Source organism: Helicoverpa armigera, chromosome 9, assembly GCF_030705265.1.
Source record: "Helicoverpa armigera isolate CAAS_96S chromosome 9, ASM3070526v1, whole genome shotgun sequence".
NCBI classification, from domain to species: Eukaryota; Metazoa; Arthropoda; class Insecta; order Lepidoptera; family Noctuidae; genus Helicoverpa; species Helicoverpa armigera.
Window position 1 is genome coordinate 1,987,907 of NC_087128.1, and position 21,571 is coordinate 2,009,477.

Sequence of the window (21,571 nt, forward strand, 5' to 3'; positions counted from 1 at the left end):
GATCCATTTATCGAGTCTATACATATAACGCTTCTTTTTTTATTCTGTTGTGCGAAGTAGTTCCCATGTGACGCGAGTGAAACGGCTGGCGGAAAATGTTTGAAGAAATTGAAACTAATGGAAAGGTTCGGTACTGCTTATTGAAAACAACCGACAGATGTCGCGACTTTCAGCCTTTAGCCTTTATTTTTTTCATTTGTCGAATCGACTTTGTGGTGGGTGTTACTGGCAAATTCTAGTAGCTTAGGATTATTCGATAAAACAGACAATGAAAAGCGAATGTAGAAGTAGAAAATTTATTTATTCCATACAATACAATATAATTCATTCACAAAAGCAGTTTTATCAGAAATGCACAAGAGATTCAAAATACAATAAACAGACATTTGCTCCCGATATTATTTACTATTTACACAGGTATGTGAAACGTTTAATAAATCACATCGTATCTTTTAATAATAGAAATGCATAAATATATTTTTAACACTTTTAATATTATTTGTAAAATGGACGTACTTGAACTTTAAACGCCAATTTCTGAAAATATTTTTATTATTCATATAGTAATATAATAATAATTTCTATTGTTTATCAACATTACAAACAGTCGCTTAACTAACTTAACAGTACCTAAAATTTATATTTTAAAATGGTGCAACAAAAGAAAATGAATAACTAAATATAATGGTAAGGTACAGCGCGTCTTGACATCGACGAGGCATCAACTTTGTGTTGATACTTGAAGATACAGAGTAAATACAACAACGTACCATCTTACATGAGATTTCTTCACCTGGAAATCTTTACTTTTGTTAACAATAAAAGATTTTTAGTCATTTTCATGTTTTTTAGATTTTAATCAGTCACTTAATTTGTAGCCTTACAGCTAAAGTCAAGGGTAAAAAATATGCCTACGTTGAAGTAGAATTCAATTAACTTTTCTTCAATTAATTTTATATTGTCAAAAGTAAACTTTCCCAGGTAGTATTTTTGAAAAGGTGGGACTTGCGCTAGACCGAGCTAACCTTAACTTAACTTGTACATAAGTAACTTATGTTTTTGTATCTGTCGTTGATTTTTGTTGTTCTTATTCGAATGTTTTTTTCGTGATGTCTTCGTTTTAGGCATACCTGAAATTTATAAAATTGTACAATCAGTTTTTAGAACATTTTTTTCTCGTAAAACACATTTTAAAATGTTGGATCTAAGAACACTGGTACCGTAGAAAATTAAACACGAATGTATTAAGTATAGGTACAAACATAAATATTATACAACATAATTTAAAAAATAAAAATTACCAACAACAAATAATTAGTAGTATGTATTTACAAAAATAAAAATAATATCAATTTGGAAGTCTGTTGAAATTAAAATTTAAGAGAGTCGTCAAGAAATGTACTTGTTCACAGATTTTTTCTTTTCAAGTAGAAATTATTCAGTTTGATATTATAAAATAACTTCTACAAAATGGAAATGTAAATTAAATAAGAAAATAAATCAAAATAGCATAATTGTAACATCGAAAACAAAACACTTATTCACAAACATGCGTATTAGTATTTTTATTTACAAATTGTGTGACTTACCTAAATCATGCTTTGGCCAAACAATTCCAAGAAAATAAATAAAATACATTTATTTTGTGCAATACGTGAAGCTTAGGGCCTTAAAACTAAAGGTTGGATTAGTAAAACAAACAATTATTACACACATTCTTTATTGATTACAAAACTCTATGAAATCAATCAGTGCAAGGCACAACTCTTCCGTCTTATTTATTCCATTTCTCCAAATTTAAGAAAAATCTAACCATGAATGCCTTTGAACGAGTTTTTTTTCATTTGGCACAAAATTACTAAGATTTTTATCAACACTTAGATATAATCTGTGCTTCAATAAACATCTAACAAAATTATTATAAAGAATCAAATTGGACACAAATAATTATATCAAATTAAATATCTTAAAGAGACAATAGTAATTTCTCAATTTTATATCAATAAACTTACGTTTTCTAAACAGTTTTTTTTTTTACCAAAATACAATATCACAATAGCAAGATTCTAAATGTTTATACATATAAAAATAAATGGAGATTCCTTAAATCGAAGCGTTAAATAGAGATAAATATTATTTTGTAAGTTTTAACATCTAGAAGAGACTCTTTATTTTATTCAATGATTATTTATATTCTATTAAATAATAGATAGTATTTTTATTTATCGCTTATAATGTTTAGTTAATGTAATGAAGTGAAAGCTCGTTCTTGAATTTTTATTAGATTAAGCATATTTAATTTCTTACTGAAAAATGCTCAAAGCCCTAATCATATTATAATAGTTATAGCAAAAGTAATGTAACGTCTAGACACCCTTTTTGTCAGAGTTCTGTGAACAGTTTCTATTTGTTAACTGTTAAAAGGATTACAAAGCTAGGCTTAAGCTGGATAATTCACTTCACGTCATACAATAAAATGCAAGTTAATGTCAACAAAAAATCGAAGCTGCTTTTTATGTGAAACTAACTGCAGTATTAGTCATTATTTCCTCCATTTGAAAGAACAACATATAACAGTAGGTAAAGTAGACGAGTTGTATTTAAAAAATGAGTAGTAGCATGATAAAGTCATCTTATTATCTTTATCTAAGAAAATGAATACCCCATTTAAGGTCTACAATCTTTGTAGAACTTAAGTAAACTTATATATTAGTGGCATGTTTGCAAGCCTTTACAGACAGTGAGAGTCACAGTTGTAAGTAAAAAGTCCAGCCTTATCTAATGACAAATCTGTTTTTATTGCCTCTTTCATTTCAAATTGTTTGTCTTCATTAGTTAGCGTTAGTTAATTGTTATTTGCATACGAAAATGTTAGTGAAGCATTCCAAATATAATAAGCGTTAATCATTAATGTCTTATGTAGACTTCATATAAACATATTACTTAGCCTTATTATGAATACCACTTGATTTAATCAAGCAAAAATATATGGCAAATACAATTATTTGAGATTCAACACCCTTTGGACACAATTTCAAGTGAAATTCAAAAGGCATCTCATTGGTATGCCACTTGTAGCGTCTATCGTCAAATTATAAAATTAATACTACAAAAATGCGTTTGTAAATCGTTTGTTCAAAATTCGTTATTCAAAGTAAATCGGTATCGATTCAAATCGATTATAAATTGGACGCTAAAAGTAGCATTTGTGCTAGCTGTCATTGTGTCCCAAAAAAAATCGATCAGCCATGCAGTGTACAGTCCGCTCACAAAATTAGTTAACAAGTAAAAAAGAACCAAAAAAAATTGTGTTCATAGGTACCAGTTTTAATGTACAAAATATTAGTAGCGAGACCTTCTGTCCATATTTCTTATGGAATTGGCGAGATACAGCGAGAACAGCGCTCCGATCAACTGAAAGATAAATAAAAAAACTTGTTTAATAAGCGATTCTATGTATGTGCGACATAATTATTCCTTACTTATGTCCAGTAACGACTAAAGATTTGTATCGAGTGACATATTGATCATCTAATGGCATTAGACCTCCTAGACTCGTAACACTAATTCATTCCCATTTCCAGTTCTTCCTAGTTCAATTCAAGTGTATTGCGAGTTTGCCAACTACTGACCCGATTTGAAAAACTATTTCACTATTGGGAAGCTACACTATCCCTGAGCAACATAGGCTACATTTCATCCGGGTACGAGCAGTAGTTCCCACGGGACTACTGGAAACAGTGATTGTACAACCATTTCACACTATCCTGTAATTCGAGGCGTGATCTCAATTCTAATGGCGATGACTTAATACTTGATGACTCAACCTACGAGACCAGTTCTCTAAATAAACGGAATTGATAAAATTTTGCGCAGAGCTACAAACCGCATAGAAGTGTTTTTACTAAGATAAATAATGTGGCCTTGAAAACAATTGTGATGTGGTTTCGAATTATTCTGGTAATGTTTAAGCTTTATAATAGTCGAAGCTGATTCATACGTTGCGTGAGCTACTTTAATTCCGGATAAAAATTAGGTACTTAACGTAGTTTAAGACAACTTTGCCCAGAATTCTAATTCAAACTTGGCAGCCAAGTTTGAATAAGTGTGTCATGTCTTTCTAAACGACAAAAGACACCCAACGCTCACCCTTCAGTTCTTCCAACTTTTTGTTTGGAAGAAGTGGCGCAACCAACTCCCCAGCATCACATATGCTGTGAGCAAAACGTATTCAAAAAATTATTATTTAATAACAAATCCACGTACCTCAACACAAGCAATGCCAATAGCGATGCCAGCGATAGGCTTGTTCCATTTCTCATACAGCTCTGAGATGACGCCAGCACAGCCGCGGTGCGCTACCTCGATGGTGCAGCGGCCTCCGATGATGCTGCCAAGAGTGCTGGTGGTGCTGCAGCAGGAGTCGGGCAGGCTGATGGATAGGCCGTAGTCTTGGGGACCGTTCTTGCCGCAGCAGGCGAACTGTAATGGGAAAGATTGTATGTGAGCACAGAGCAGAAAGACCATTTTGTGATTTGGCACAATTAGGGTGCATCTACACGGCGCATGTAGCTGCAGCAAGCTAACATGCGCAAGTAACGAGTGACAAGAGCACGCAGACGGGTATTTTGCTTTGATTTTTTATCTTTTTTTGAGCGAGTTGTTTTCAGTATAGGATTGCCGTCAGATAATAATCTTACTTGAAATGTGAATCGTATGGTGAAGTGCAAAAAGCATTATTTTTTATTATTTTCAAGTTAATTAAGTTTCAAGTATTTTTTTTTTATTATTATTATTGTGGCTGTGAATCATGATCCATAATCATGTTAACTAAACTACAGCTTGCGCATGTTAATTAGATAAACCACAAAATAAATAAGGTAAACCATAAATTCTATAAGGAAAAAGCTTTTATGACGACATTGCCCTCGAAACATTGAATTCAATTTTAATGAACAAACAATAAAATTACAATAAGAACTGAAAAGCAGCCGTTAATTTAAAGGAATTTGTTTGTCATTTCAGGAAACTTATATTTAAAGAACAAAATTACTTCTGCACACCAAATCGTCAATGTAATTTCAAGTTCAAAAATGCAATTGCCCCAGCGTACAGTAGACCGCACATCAGTGGTAACTGTCATGCACCTTAACTCAATAGTAATAAGTACGATTTTCCTATAAAACTGTTCCACTGATCTGAAGTTGACTGTACCACTATACCATGTTCCATACCTACTTGTGACGTCACAACTTTGTAGCATTCTACTCATAGATCTTTCTAGAATCTTACCTGCTGCTGCATGTTGTTGATCACAGTGTCAGTAGCCTTATCGACATTGGCGCTCGCTCTCTTATCGAACAACGCATCTACGGACTTCACAATGCTCTGGTTGATGCTTTCGCCGTAGACCAGGAGGAGGACTCCAATCACCACTTGTACGATGATGATCACCAGCAAGAAGATTGCGTACTGGAATCAGAAGAGTTTGACGTTAGAAGAGGTTACAGCTAGTTGTATGACGTATCTTGACAGGTGAGGAGGCGTAGTAGATTGTTTAGGAAACAAATATGTACCGTGAGATCAATCAGTCGCCTTCAGAATAAATATAACCATAGTAATGTATAGAATATGAAATCTTTAATCATGTCATGTAGTCTTTTAGAGCTTTAAATGATGCATTATTAAATATCGGTACTGCTATAGAAAAATGTGCCGCTTGAAATTATTACCATTTCCGAATTACAACTAACTTTCAAATAGCTGATATTTTAAAATTAAGTGCTTATAACAGAATGGTAAATTATAACAAAAACTATGTCAACCGATTGATCCCTCGTTTTCAAGTAAATACTACTCTACCACGTTATATTCGAAGGCCCTTCGATATCGTGCCATCACCCAATTGAATTTCGTGTACCACGTAGAACTACAAACGGATATTGCCCATAGCTTACATTCCATTGCGTGTTTCGAAGAAGACCGGCCGTTCCATCATTGAAATGATAAAGCAATGAATTGTTTGCCAGAGATGTTTGTCAATTCCAGATCAAATATTTGGTGTATTAGGAATGGGCGCCAAATGTGGACCGTAATTGGTTTTGATATCGAATGTTCTTAATTCATTCTCGTAAAAGTAGGCAGCTCAATAAACGCTTCATTGTCTTAGCTATTTACAAATAGGTACATTCTATTCGTAATTCATACTTAACTCTGTAGTAATTTTTAAGGGGTTCACGGATAAATCCGGTCAAAAAAAATCGTTAAATTAATATTTGATCTCTTTAGACTTATACTGGAATTTAAATCTTTTTACAATCCAAAAGACTTTCTATTATTGAAAAAAACTACGACTTGTAATCCAAACTTCGCCCAATGTGGGCTTCTGGTAATTTATCATTGACTTATAACTTCATAAGTAATTTTCAATACATACCGTGACAACCATGCAGTGGCTCTCCCGTATCGCTCCGCAGCATCCAAAGAATGCTATCACAAACATGATGGCGCCGATGATGATGAAGACCCATGGTGCGACCGTCAGGTGTGACTTCAGCTCGTCCTTAACGACTGTCCAGTTCAGGAGGAACGCCACTCCAATGCCTATCACAGCTAGGCCGAAGAGCTGTGGACAGAAAAAAAAAAATTAAATATAGAACAAGCAAATTAAAAAAAATAGGAAAAGTAGGTTGATTTCGATATGTTTGACTTACGATATCATAGTGTGACGATAAATCTGTTCAATTAAAGTAAAGATCTTTTAATAAGGTTTTCCTGAAAATAGTAGTGCTGTGATAACGTCTTGCTTTACGTACTTACAATATTTGATGATGAAATACCTAGTAATACTAAACTTAAGGAAATACTTAGTTAAAATTTTGGAATTCCTGGAAACAAAGGCCCAATAATGAATAAGGGTTTTTACGATCACAATGTATTGAGTTATCGAGGTCATTTGCCCTGGGTTTTTTTCTATAATTAAGTCTTTTTAATTGATGACTAGTTTGGTATTTTAATTACAACGAATGGTGGGTGATATGACGAATTGTGGAATCATACTGTCATTACTTGGAAAGCACTAAGTATTTTATTTATTTCAGCATAATCCATTTGTCTACATGTAGATCTGTATCTGTGTTTTGTTAAAAGCATTATTTTCTTTATTAAAACAATACACTATTTTGTTTTATTTATTGACTACTTTTATGACAATGTCAGTATTAACACATGATGTAGTAGGTATTAAATTTACGTTATAGTACGTAATTTCCATCAGTAATTTTTCATTTAATTGAGGAAAAGCGTTCTCAAAACCACGATTATCTGACGTCATCGTAAAGCAAAAACCAGTTACAGACAAAGTCCTTGACAAAGTTACGTGAAGTTATTTTGTTCTCAATGTTTCTGAGACATCACGTATGCCTCTTTTTTACCGAGTTTCGTAGGTAAGGTTACTACCTAAATACCTAGCGAAATAGGGGGCGTTCTTTTTAACTGTAGTAATTTGTCAATTGTGAAAAAAAAAAATGTATTTCGTTACAATTATTCATGGGGATATCCGGCTGATAGCATCGGATTAAATAAATGACAAAAAAAATGTTTAACTAATATTTGTGGTGTTCGCTATCTGACCTCCACAACAGGATAGTGGGCGATTCTGGTGGAAGTGGTTGATAGTTGTAACCATAGGCAACCTACCTACACTAATGTCAGTCCTATTAACCTTTAAATAACTTTATTTTTGTGGCCATTTAATTTTTATGACACAGAGGTTGTTTTACTTATCAGAATAAAGAGACATTTACGGGGACCATAGGTCTTTTCCAGGTGCCGTACGTACACTAAAACCTTCGCCCAGTCGGTAGTAGAGGCTGGTGGTAAATTCTAATAAAATGTGCTGGTGCTATTAATATTTCAATCAGTTATCTACCTAGTTCCTTAACAAAACAAACGCACAAAACGCTGTGTTAGGTGTGTCATGCTAGAACACAGCGTGAAAGCTGTAAGAAAGTTTCGTAAGGGAACTAGCAGAGGTTACTATTTATACAAAAACTTACGAAATTCGGTTATAAAATTTCCAAATTAAATCTCTTGAGTGAATAACATGATGGAAGTAGGTAATTGACTGGACGCACGTCCAGAATTAGCTTCGAGCGGTTGACCGGCCACGTGGTTCGCCCGTTTCCCGATTATTTTCGTAAAATGCAAAACAACATAATGAAGAGTTGTGCTCGTGAATAACTGTTATCTCATGCGAGGTCAGCAGCCAGAACAGATGGTTTAATGGCAGTAGGTTAATTAAAAATAACTTGTTTTGTTTGTTGAGCGATAGGGAGGATAATGAGTCCAATCTGCAAGGCCTTCTCGTGTCAAAGGAGCAAACTTTGTCAGGAGCAATCTTCAGTGTATTTATCACAGTTTGCAGAATACACGCAAGGTGGTTTCAGATTTTTTGGTAAAATATCCTGCCTGGATTGGGATATTTATAATGAGAAGGACAGTCTAGAGGTAGACCACGGAAACACTGACTTTTAGAGACTGAGATTTAGACACATTTCGTCGCTGATTGACCCGCGATAGGCTTCAGACAGAGAAAGACGATGGACTATAGAGGAGGCTTCTGCCCAATGGGATAATACGAGCTAAAAACGTACGAGAGACGGGTCACCAAATCCAAATACCAATATGATTACTAATAATAATGAGCTCATTATTTCGTCAGTACCTCAATGGATATTCACGTGAACCCGTGCCTCAGCTGCAGTGTTATTTCCTACGAAGTGACGTCATCCGAATGACCCCTTTTGCTCACGCGTTGCGAGCTCGACTCGAAACGAATCAGGCTGAAAACATGATTGGCTTATTTCCGTACTACTAACTAGTGCTTGCTTTGTTTTTCATGGAAACTGATTGATACCGTGTTCCATATGCAGATTTTGAGTATGCATTCATGCCCATTCAGTTATTAAAAAAAATAGGACTGTGAAGGTTCAGGGATCATTCCATAAGTCAAGTTTTTCTTCAGAAATATTGTAAAATATTTAATTTTTAAAGTTACTAGACCACTAAATCATCGGGAAATACAGCTATCATAATTAAATGCTTCTTACGTAATGGCTATAAAAAACTGTTTAACATTTGACGTAACGAAACTTGTGTTTATGTAAAATCAAACTTGACTTTTGAACTTTTGATATGCTGTTTCTTTTCTTTTATCTTAAAGCTTATCTCCTTTTTACGATTTCATATATTTTTATAATACGTAGTTATAAATATGAGCTTTATCGAGGTCTTTAAATGTCTTCGAGTACTTTGATACTTATTAAATTGGGACTTTCCAGTCCAACAGAATATAGCTATCGTGATCTTTCCTGTTAAAATTTTACACTCATAGGTACCTTCCTAAATATACCTACTACTAAAATACGATCCTTTTTAGCACTTTGACAGAAAACTGCGTTCTCTCGAAAGTCTTAGAATACGATAAAACGAAAATCACGATTCATGATGGAGATGGATATTTTTGGTAAAGGTGGTAATTGTTTAGATAAACAAATAATTGAGAAAACAGCAACTGTCACTTGGCGATTTGTACTCTTTGCTTGCAGAGTTAGAAATCAATTTTTGCTAACGTTCAGCTGAAAGTCAATATGGCTGAAAAGAGTGTCACTTGTGTTGTGACGTCAGACAGCTACGGAAGAAGAAGTGCTGCGGTCACCCCAAGCAACAAAATAAGACAGGTGTACTAACTGACAGCATTAAAATTTGTCAACTGAACCAAAAAACGATCGGGGTATAACCGTAGTAACTATTTAGTAATCTGTGGTATAACTTTTGAAGGAAGATAAGAACATCTGTGCGTGAATGAGTGTGACACGATTACGATGTGATGTTTAGTTGTCTATGAATCGATATTATCGAAACAATTGGTTATTCCGTTGGAACTAATCGAGTTAGAGGTTATCATAATAATGTCATGCCTATCTTGGAATGGTTCAGTCATTACAAACGTTATAATTATTATTTTAGTTACGGGTTACGCCCACTTATACATGTCATTGTATTGAAATGACTTTTTGCTTAGATCACTAGAATTATCATCTGCGTAGTAAACATTATTATAGGTCATGTTAGGTATTACAACCTTGGAATACCAAAGCTGTCGACATCAGATGGAAATGAAGAAGATTCAAGATGTTAAGTTATCTATTCACGCAACAACTTCTGAATAGGTAGATTTTCATTAAACTTGGTGGCTATACCGAAGTAACTATTAAAATAACCTGTGGTTATACACAGAATAATTTATTTTTCTGCTATTACCTATTTTGTTCAATCTCCTTCCCCTTTCCTTTAAAAAATCCTCAGGAAGCGGAAAAATCCGATTTGAACAGTGACTTGGTCACTTACAGTAGGTACCTCTAGGGCAGCGATAAGTTAAATTAATACTAATGAACAAACCCGCTCAGTTGGGACCAGACGCCATTATAATACTCGCCAACAGCAAATTGACACGCCATCGCCATGTTGAATGTTGATCAATCAAATGTGGACGGATGTTAACCCATTTTAACGTAAGCAATGTTTCTGAGGTTAAAACTTTATACAAGCTAACATAATATTGTAGGAACTCCATAAGTGGAATAATTATTACCTAATTTTCATTGGATTTCAGAGGCAAAAGCAAACTGCGGGATTGTTAGAAAGAGTTACCGCGGCCCTAAAGCCCGCGGTACATAAAGGGCTTGAGAAGGAACGTGGTGGGGTTAGTCAGTGGGAGTCTGACACACCATCGGGTCATTTGATATTAAAAAAAGACAAAGGTAATTTGCATTCAAATATTTAATGGAATAATTTTTAGGAATAAGAACGTCTTGCAGTTTTTGAATTATATAACTTGGTCCCAAATAGGTACCTAGTTAGACAAAGTATACCAGAGTATAACTGAGTTTACAAACACGAAGATATGAGATTAAACAAAGGAAACGGTTTAACAATCTTTCAGTTTTCAAACACTGTAACTAACGAGGTATTTGCAAACTAGTACTTATTTACAAGCAACATAATTGTCCGTTTCTAGACATGTTTCTCAAAATGCTGTAAGTCGTCAATAAATAAACTTTGCTTTAAAATTTTTGCTATGATCAGAAAAATGGGTAACTTTACTACTCTTGTTTATACTCTACTGGCCGTTTTCCAGCGGTTCCATCCGCATCCTGTTTGAACTTCTGCCCTTACTAGGAGAAAATATGTATAGCTGATGTTACTCGGAAATAGTGTAGCTTCAAACACAGTGAAATAATTTTCCAAATCGGTTCAGTCTCGGCGAAATTGGGAATCAAACAAAAAAAATCCTCTTTATTATATTAGTATAAGTAGATAGTATGTAGACAAGTCATTCATTCCACTCTCAATATCCAATTTCTTTCATCTTTCAGGTCATTGGAGCTAGCTGATACAAAAGCGTCTCGGTTGACGCATAAAAGGCATGCATAATAGGAATGTATTCAGTCTAGCCTGACTGTTTCCATAGATATAACTTACACATTAAAATATGCACTGCGTTCTAGACAGACAGACGGTTGATATTTTAAAGGTCATTGAACTTTTATGTTGTGATGGATTTCACAGAGACAGATTAAAGTGATCCATAGAGAGTTGAACATGATTTATTTATGAACTGGTAGGTACTTTATTGTTTAACCTTTCATCACCAGTGTAGGTATATTTAATTTCGTACGAGAAAAAACTAAAACTAAGTCAGAAGCCAGAAAGTCTGACAATCAGTCTTACCTAGGGGTATCGGGTTATCTAGGCTTGAGGGTTGAGGAGGTAAGATAGGCAGTCGCTCCTTGAAAAACACAAACATAGGTGGGAAAACGCTCGGGCTAAAATAATGATTGACATCATCTGTGTGTCAACTTGTATTTTATTTCCTTGGGCTTTCATCAACAGTAAATATTTCATACCTATTTAAAAAACTAAAAGTTCATGCGTCTTTTCCGTCCCTACCTAAACAAACTATCGCCCTTCCATCACACTTTTTTATTTAAAAAACACTTGACGCGTAAGGTAAAAGCCCCAGTTGGCGACCCCCTTTCATTATCGTGAATTTACAACGCGTCTGGTTTTAAAAGTCGTATGGTTATGCATGCCGTGGCCGAGATATTTCACAGGCGGTTGCGTTTGCATAACACCACACTCTGTATAGATTATATACGGCAGCTGAGTAATCCTGCACATGTTACGTAATGAAATGGCAGCCATGATCGCATTCACTTGAAAAAAGAGTATACGCTCATGTTTTATGTAATAAAATTGAGTAATGCATGCGAAAAATTACCAATATTATGCCTGATGGGTTTGTATCCCACATTGCAAATTCAATGACAAAACAAGTTGACGAGACAGAAATCCATAACATTGTCAAAGCAATAACATTTGTGAATCGTGAACGAGTTACCTTCAAAGTGTACACAACGGAAATATTTCACTTACTGTATAACGGTTTACTGATAACGGTGTCGTGTCAATATAATTAACATGGTAACCGGTTACTGAGTCTCAAAACCTAGACCATTTACCTGTGACGGAATCAGACTGAAAGCTCTTATGACTCAAAGGAGCACCAAACCCGGAATTCCCCGATCGGCAAGTTGCCAGCCTTTGTTGTAATTGTGGACTCGACATAATTGTTACAAGTACTTAAAATGATTTATTTAAGCATGTTTGTATTTAAATATGAATGTGAGAGTGGTATTGATTTGTTGACCCAAATGGACTTGACACGCTTTATTTTACTTGTCACATAATTTCAAACACGCTATGTGTTTAAAACTAAAATCACCACTAGTGTAAAGCTGTATTTTTCGTTTTCTTTTTTTTCATTCAGACAGCCTGTAAACGCTTTGTAATTAAAAAGCCATTATCACCAGAACCAGGCATATCATCTGACGTCATTTCATCCGGAGCACACTGCAGTGTCATCTCCCGCTCATCGGTCAAAGTGACACAAATGTAGAGACAAAGAAAACATGTGAACAAAAAGCATCTATTTTAATTTTAATACTAGACATTACGAGGTGCTACGAAGCTTGTATTTTTACAAGAACTACGCCATACACCACAATAACAGTGTTTTGAAATGAGATAGTTGCTAAATTCAAATTATGTTTTCAACAAAACGTTATTCCCCCAATCTCATCATTAAGCACCCTTTGCAGTTATGGAAGGTTAAACACCATAATAATTACAGGTAGCTTTGGAAATGGGGCGTTACACGTGTTTATGGCCGTACGTTGGGAAGTGAATGTTTTTACAACGATGACCTAGATTTTTCAATAAACAAAGTGACTTTGAAAGTATTTGTTATTATTTCAACAAAAGCGGAACATTGCATCGAATGATCGTTTTTAAGTCACATTGATCTTAGAGAATGAGAAAAAACCGACTACATAACAGGCTCAAAATAAACCATATCTTCTATCGACTGAATACATTCCAGAACACAGAGGCGTTGTTTATCTAATACTCCTCGTAAACCATGTTACCGGATTTACAGCCGCCAATCAAATCGAAATCAATTCGACGATCAAGTACAAAACTGACATCCTGATGATGATTAACGAGGCAAAATTGGTTCTATAATGAGTTTTCCTTGGGCACATAGAATAGCCAAAACTTGTCAAACATTACGTGGGTTTGTGCGTTAAACAAAGGCTGAACTTAGAAGATTATAAAATATTTAGAAACTTCTTCGGATCCCAGAAAAGTTTTCAAGAACGTTTGTTTGGTTGCCTTTGTTCTCACATTATGAAGAGCAAAATTTTGACTTTAACATCATATTTAATTAAACCATCTAAGAACAAAACCGTGTAAGACAATCTCGAAAATCAATCTCGACCGCATAATTTCACGGTACTGCTCACGGCTTTGAGAGCCAAAATTCTTCAGCAAATCTACGAGGTTACACAACGTGCGTGACCCAGCCAATACCAGGTGTACCACTATGGAAGATTGCATAAGTAAGGTCGATGACCGGGCGACAATGACGAGGAGGAGCGAGGGCGGAAGGGCATAGACAGGGAACCACGGCGATCTGTGTAGTCATTAAATACATGACGTCTGACTCGCGGCTCAATAAAAAACTTGGATCAATTTTTGGGCAGAGCCTGCTTTTGGGGTCAGTTTTTTGAAGGGTTAAAACACATAGGTGTTGAGTAGATAATATTTTACATGGAATGGAGACGGAGTGAGAAAAATAATTTCTTTGTAACTTCCTAAAATGTCTTTGTAAGTTTAACCCGTTTTTGTCGTATTCCGGTTAAATAAACATAATTAATAGTGGAAAACAAATAATTCCTTATAGACGAACGTACCAAAAATGTATGGTTTGTTGTGTATATGTTATGGACCAAGTGATAAATTGGGCAGTATACATAATGCCCGGTCATTATGAATAATGCCCAATATGAGAGTGCAATTTGATAATAATTATTCAAACAATCAAATTGACCGGGCACTATACATATTGCCCGTGACCTTTTGGGCAAAGTAATACAAACATATTCACACATCCCATATCAATTGACAGAGCATAGAAGTAAGCATGCAACATGCAGCAAGCATGGCTTCTGTCACGGCTCCGGCGCTGCGGGGCTCCGGCGGTCCCATGCGAGCTTATCGTCGCAGATGGTTTTCACGCTCACCGCCGCAGCTTCGGCTTGCTGGCCGGCTTGGCCGGCCAGCCTCAGCCGCGGCGGCGAGCGCTTCAACTACCTGCGCCTCAGCTCGCAGGCCGCCTCGCCCCTCCGTGCCTACGCGGTTTTGAATTGCACTCTAGGGGTAGGGCAGACAAGACTAGGTGGAGTCGGTTTTGCAGCGATTCGTTTTCGTCACTAAGTTAGGTTTTTAATACAATGTTTTGAATCCAAATTAAAAAAAACGAGCCAAGAAAAATGAGATCAAGAAAAACGAGGCCGAGTTAGTAAATTAGATGACAATTGTCCATAATTTTCTGGCTAGACTTATAATTTCCCATTAAAATAGAACATATAATTTAAAACAATAATCATAAAATATGTAGCAAGTAACAGGATTTATTTATTAGAACAACTGCCACCCTCGCACCGCATAAAATATAGCTTTATTATCAAATTGCCCAACTATCATGTAGCAATATAATAATGCCCGTGCCAAGTGATAAATAATGAAGTTAAGATAGTTATTAATCATGTGGCCCGATAAAGCTAGACATTATTCATAATGCTCGGGCATTATAAATAATGCCCGAATTAATCACATGGTCCATAACATATATACCGATCAAAGCAGGAAGTTAATCTAATTAAAACCATATCACGTGTTGCTGAGCTACTCAGTGGTACACACATTAGTATTCCAAACTTATCGCCAACTGCCAATGCTATGGCAGATATAGCCATTTTAAATAGGTGTTCGGACTTAATATTTTAGAACGAAGAAAGTTGGAAACGTCTTCACCAAGTACCTACCGAGACGTATTAAAGTGTTAAATATGACTACGAGATAGTCCTTGAAGATCCTTTTACAACGAAATAGATACGTCATTCTTACATCAAATGTCACATGTGGGTGGTGTGAAAATGATGGTCTCTTTTTGTTACACATAAAAGTAGGTTGTGTCATACGGCTGAGGTGGCTTTGTTAGTTTTGAGATGACACCACAAATAAAGGACGTGGTATATGACGAAGAATGGAACCCAAGAATAGAAAACGTTTAGCCTGTAATTCTTGTCACGTACTGAAAAATACAACAATCGTAGCCTTTGAAGCATACGTTTAGTCATAAGTATGTACTTTGTGTGACAAGGATACAAAGAGTTTGTTTAGCGAAGTAAACAAAGTGTGACTTTATCAAATAATCCCGAGGATTTCCAAAGAGAAACGCAAATACTAGTGGCAAGGCTGTGGTATGCAACATCCGCAGCCGTGTACGGTTACAAAAAAAACTTATTGCATCAACACTGGATGTTGGCAACACTGGTACATTTGTATGTTTGAAACCAGTTTTCAAACGAGTTTTTTCTGGAGTCAGACCGAAATTATTCGGCGTCTACTAACCGCTATCAAGGAAACGAATACTTTTTTAATTGATGTCGGAAATGCCTTTATGAGGCAAGTGTAGGCAGACCACGTGTTAATATGGGCAGAGCCTTGGGTTTTTTCAGTTTTAACGTTGATAGTCCTCTTGAACATTGTATAATGGTGTCCTAAATATAATATAGCTTCGGCACGTCTACTAAAGTAAGTAATAGGGCGAGCATGTCAAGTGTTACGGGCGCCGGTTTGGCGGCAAAGGCGGTTGTGGCGATGATGTCACCTCGGGCCAGGTCACGTGTACCATGTTTGAATACCATGGATTATGGTACAGTCAACGATGACTTTATTGCTTCAATAATGGGAGGATATGTTCAGATTAATCACTCACCATAAACTTTTGTTTGTTTGTATGAATAATAGGATATCAATGTCATCTAAGTGATGTCAACACTCCAAGGAGGTCTTGCTTGGTTACAATCTCACATAACGCTAAGCAACTCGTTTCAAAATACATGTAAGCAAAGAGGATTGCTGATAATGCAAGGTTAATTCACAGTCTAAGCACAGGTTACGTCATGCATGAGGATAAGCTTCGGGAAAATCTAGCCTTGAGTCACGATCACATGCCGTTATCCTTCAGAAATGAACCAGGGACTTTTCCTTGACCCACTTCAAAAAGAAATACAAGGTTTCTTTTATAGCCATCAGGAAAGCTGAACAAACTGATTTTATTAGAGTGCAAGACGTAAAATCTAGCGACCTTGATGTTAATCGTTAAACTACTGGTGTTACGCGAATTGTTGACTCAAGACTGTGTAGCCATTGTAATGATTACTTTAAATTCCTACTATGGCCACATAAAGTTCCCGAATTTAAGACAGTATCTCTTCATTAATAATTCAATGCATTCACCTGTTGACTTTCGGAGGGTGAATGAGTAAGGAAAATAGACTTCTGTCACGCAATCTTCATTGTTGACCTAGTTTACTACATAAATTAATGATGGAATGTAATAATGGCCACAAACAAATGTAAATAAATATCGAAACGCAGTTTTACAGCGAGACTAATGGAATAGAACTATACGTTACGGGCCAAAAAATACCTAAGCTTTTAAGAGTAATTAATGAAACAAGTTTTGCCTATTAGGAAAACCATTTTGTTTTACATCGTTTGTAAGCATCTGGAATTGGGACAACACATTTTTTTAGGTCAATAAATGGTAGGTATAGGCTTGCGGGAAAATGGTCGTTTGCATGCAATATACCTATGTATATTATTGCTTCGATAAAACTGCGACCACAACCAGATCCTGCTTCCATTTTGTTTTGATTTACAATTACTGAAATAATATTGAATTGCAATACCTACCAGATTACTACCGATCTTCAGTCAATATTCTAAGTTAATTTCCACAGTTAGTAAACGTGGTTATTTATTTATCATTTAACTTCAAAACAGGTTTAGTCGTATACGTACTACAGGCACTACAGCAAACACATAGCTTAGTATTAAATGTAATTATAGAAGTCGACACCAAGGTCAGACAAGTTACATTCAATGAAACAGTCGTAAGCAAGATGACAGTAATACGTACTAATATTTGTACATCTGTTACTGTCAATGTTCTTTGACTAAGATTAGTTAAAGAATGGCTTTTATTCTTTTCAATGTCTCGAGGACACTTAGTTTGTTCGAAACCTCAGTTTCTATTTAAGCTAAGATCACAGAAAAAAACTTGCATTATGGGAAAGAATTCAGATTTTTTGGGAAGATCTCTTGCAATTATTTTCTTTCAGAGCAGAAAACTCAGAGAAAGACTAAATAGAATAGTATTTCTTTGAAGAGAATGAAGACCACTATCAGGAGTCGGCAATAAAGTTCGACTAAAACGTACACAAATTGGATTCCATTACTGATTCCGTTTTTATCTTGAAACTGGAGACTCGTTCATTATCGTCTCTCCTCGCATAGTAACGGAATTAAATTAAAATCGTTACTAGTACGAAAAACATTATGTATTTGCTTATGCTACGTGATAATCTGCGAAACCTCGATTCGCCAAGACACGTACGAAAGACAATACGCACAAAAATGTGCCGAGATGTTGATAAAACATCAGTATTGTGAAATTAAATAATCCAGAACCCAGTGTGGGAATGAGACGATCTTTATGTTCCAAACCTTTTCCTAAATAAATTGGGATCTGCTTTCATTCAAGATCCACCTTAGTACCTGTGTTGTAGATATGTAAAATAATGTATATGGAGCAATCATCTTTTTGAATCCAGTCCAGTCACTGGTAACGTACCCTTGGGGAAACAGGTAGTCTTTTGACTTCTGATAGTCCGTATAACTTTATTCAACTGTCAAAAATGAACAAAAGACAGTCAAAAAAGCGACAGCACTATCATCCATGTATAGCTGCATCTCTCTCACACTGAACTTTAAGATGTCATAATACAAGCTCGGATCGCATTCCTTATGCGCGTAGGCAGCTTCCTTCCATAAAGAATCTACTATGAACACTCATGATGTCATATTGACTTAATGACATTGACTTACCTGTTAAGGTGGTAAAAAATGCAATAAGCAATAACTGACGCCATTGTTTGTGAGTCACTGAGTCAGTCACTACTATTTAAAACGTGCGTTAGAACTCGTTTGAGCGGTCAAATGGTGAATTGTAAAGTTTTAGGTTTTTTGAATTGTTTTTGTCAGTAGGACGTTAAGATTTGAATGATTTTTCATAATTATTGGCATTTTTTGGGAATACTAATGTCATGAAACTGGTGATCCTGTGGACTTGAGTAAATTGCTAAACGAATGATCGCGCATTCCCTCAATATTTGCAGTTGGACAACTTGTAAAGTAACTACGAAAAAAACATAATAAAGCATTGTATTCAAAAGTTTATTGAAGGAAATAGGTATTAGAGGTAAAAAAAATTATGACAACAGCCAACAATTGGCACGCACACCCTACAAATTCTATCTTTGAACCCCTTAGACGGAGAAAAAAGACATTCTATCTCCGTCTTAGTGCTTACGACAGACAGAAATAGAAGATCTGTAGTTTACAATACTTTTCTTTTATTTAATTACAGATTTTATCACTGTAGTGATAATTAACGAAGTAATTAATGAAAACTAAGAAAAAAATGTGGATAATTCAGGAAACTCTTATTAAAAGATCTTTGTGTTGTCAAAAGTGATCGTGAAATCACACGTCCTATTAGAACGAGTTAGAAACTCCTGTGTAAAATTATATTTTGTACCCATATTTACAATATAAACGATTTGATTTGGAACTTTCAATAGTCCGTGATGAACGCAGGGCGTCAGTTTCACTGTTGGCTGGTCAAGCCATCATCCGTCTACCGGAACACGAGTCAAGCAAACCGGTTCGAAGCCCGCCCTTTCCCCAACTTACCGCGACCACCAAGTTGAAGAAAAACAGCACATATTTCACAAAACTCGTTCCACATCCCATCTTGAATGAGTTGTACACACTCTTGGTATATGTTCACACACAATCGCACTATGTCACTCGCGTTACTTGTTTATATGAGCGACACGCAAGCGTAACCCACCGGCCTCGACGTTGGAAATGCTACTAAAGAAAATAAGCAGAGATGGCGATGGCGCGCCGCGTCCCCCCCGCGCTCCCTCGCCTTCCATGAATCATGATGAGGGTGCCCATCGGGGCGTTTTGTTGACTCATTTTACGTACATTTCGACATTAAAGTTGAATTATGTTTGTTTATTCATGTCATTAAGTCATCACTTTATTTGTTACCCGTCTCAATCATTAATCATGCGTTACTGACTTGCTACATGGAATCAAATACCTAGGTCATTTCGGTGCCATACCACTAAAAATAGGAGATAGGTACGCTAACAACTTTTCAAACTTTTCCGGTAGCTTTACTTTTCACATATCAAATGAATCTGTATAAAATCAGCGGCCGAAAATTACCTTATGGTGCAGCAGAGACAAGGTAGGTACCTACACGATAACATAATTAATGTAATTAATTGAATGGATATGTTAATACGTTTAACAAATCAAATAACTAGGTACATTTGTGCAGTTTTAAGGTAAAATTACTTTTTCCTGTTTTTGAATAGTACCTATGTAATTGATTATTTACCTGTACCTAAGTTATATATGTAGTAATTAGTATAGGATTTAAATAACTACATCCGTGTATATATGTTTGCATAATATTGATATATAATCTTCAAAAACGCTTTTTCTTTTTTGTCTCAATTTATAAAACGGATTGCATGGAGATCCTATTCATGACCTCTCATTCACCTGTCGGCTATCTCGCTCGCACCTTTACACGCACAAACCAAAACGATTCCCTGTCTCACTCATACGTTTCATCTCAACAGAATTCTTTACGAGTAGGTAGTTTTGGATAAAATTTCGTTATCATTACAGTTCAAACAAAAGTATGAGAGTGTATCAACAAAATATAATTAAAGTTTGTTTAAGTAGGTAAAGGAATATGTATATTGTATTTCACAAAATAACGCAACAAGGAAACTTCCTCTGTATTCCTTTTTCCCCCAAAAAATATTTTAAGTCATCTTTCATGGGCTCGCCGGTACATGGTGCCAATATTAAATAGTAACTACTTATGCAGTGATCTGGCTGAAGGCTAGTACCTACCTATGTAGGTAGACAGTAGGTACAGTCCTACCTCCTGTGTTGCTTACCTATTTCGTAATTAAATAACAATTAAAATCCTCTCTTTCCTACTAATATTAGGTTGGTACCTAGGTACCTAAATGCGCTTTGCTTAATCTAGGTATGTATTTCGATTACTTTCGGTCCTATTTTTAATTATTTACTTAATATGTTTTAATTAGAAGCTGCGAAATATTTATAGACTACTTACCAACCAATAGGTAGGTACCACTTTAAAAGGTAAGTACCCAAAGTATTTAAAAAAGGTATAGGTAATTTTAACAAAAAATGCAGGTGGTAATTTATACCAATTCGAGCATTGAGTCTCACTTTGAATACCTTACCTTATTAGTTTAATTATGTTAAAACTTTTAGCGGGAATAAATATCACTTAGGTAGGCAGAACGATTATGTAAACTCGTTTCATTGCAAAAAGCAGTACTTAAGTCGGTAAGTAAATTCATTTTCGCTATTTCGTCGGCAGACCGACAGGCTACTTTTCGAATACCAATCGGGTACCTAGACAGACATGTAGTTATTTCGCTTTCGATTCGCCATTGGACTTAGCAAAAAGTGGAGTCTCCGTGCCCTGACCATAAACAAGCGAAGGGAGAAAGTTTCTAAAGAACTGGCGAACACTTTCCAATGCGTTTACGCGCCCTTTCGGTGAAGTTGCGTTGAGAATTAAAGACGCCATGTTATTTTTTTTGAACTTGCGTTTGATAATACGATGCTAGGTACTCATTATATTCTTATTTTCTTAATATGAGATTAACTAAAAAAACAGAGGTAA

At 35.5% G+C, this 21,571-nt stretch overlaps 1 protein-coding gene across 2 annotated transcripts; it reads right to left on the reverse strand.

The window, feature by feature from the left end:
• Positions 1-282: 282 nt before the first annotated feature.
• On the reverse strand, positions 283-19,702 carry LOC110372681 (23 kDa integral membrane protein). Of its 2 annotated transcripts, none has more exons than XM_021329588.3 (6): positions 19,513-19,702; positions 6,437-6,625; positions 5,293-5,472; positions 4,267-4,482; positions 3,356-3,414; positions 283-1,130 (listed from the first exon to the last, which is right to left on the reverse strand). In XM_021329588.3, the coding sequence occupies exons 1-6, from the start codon at positions 19,570-19,572 to the stop codon at positions 1,121-1,123; spliced, it is 714 nt and encodes a 237-aa protein (XP_021185263.1). In that variant the 5' UTR covers positions 19,573-19,702; the 3' UTR covers positions 283-1,120. The 2 variants fall into 2 exon arrangements, with proteins under 2 accessions (XP_021185263.1, XP_021185262.1); XM_021329587.3 differs by having other exon boundaries at positions 3,323-3,414.
• Positions 19,703-21,571: the final 1,869 nt, after the last annotated feature.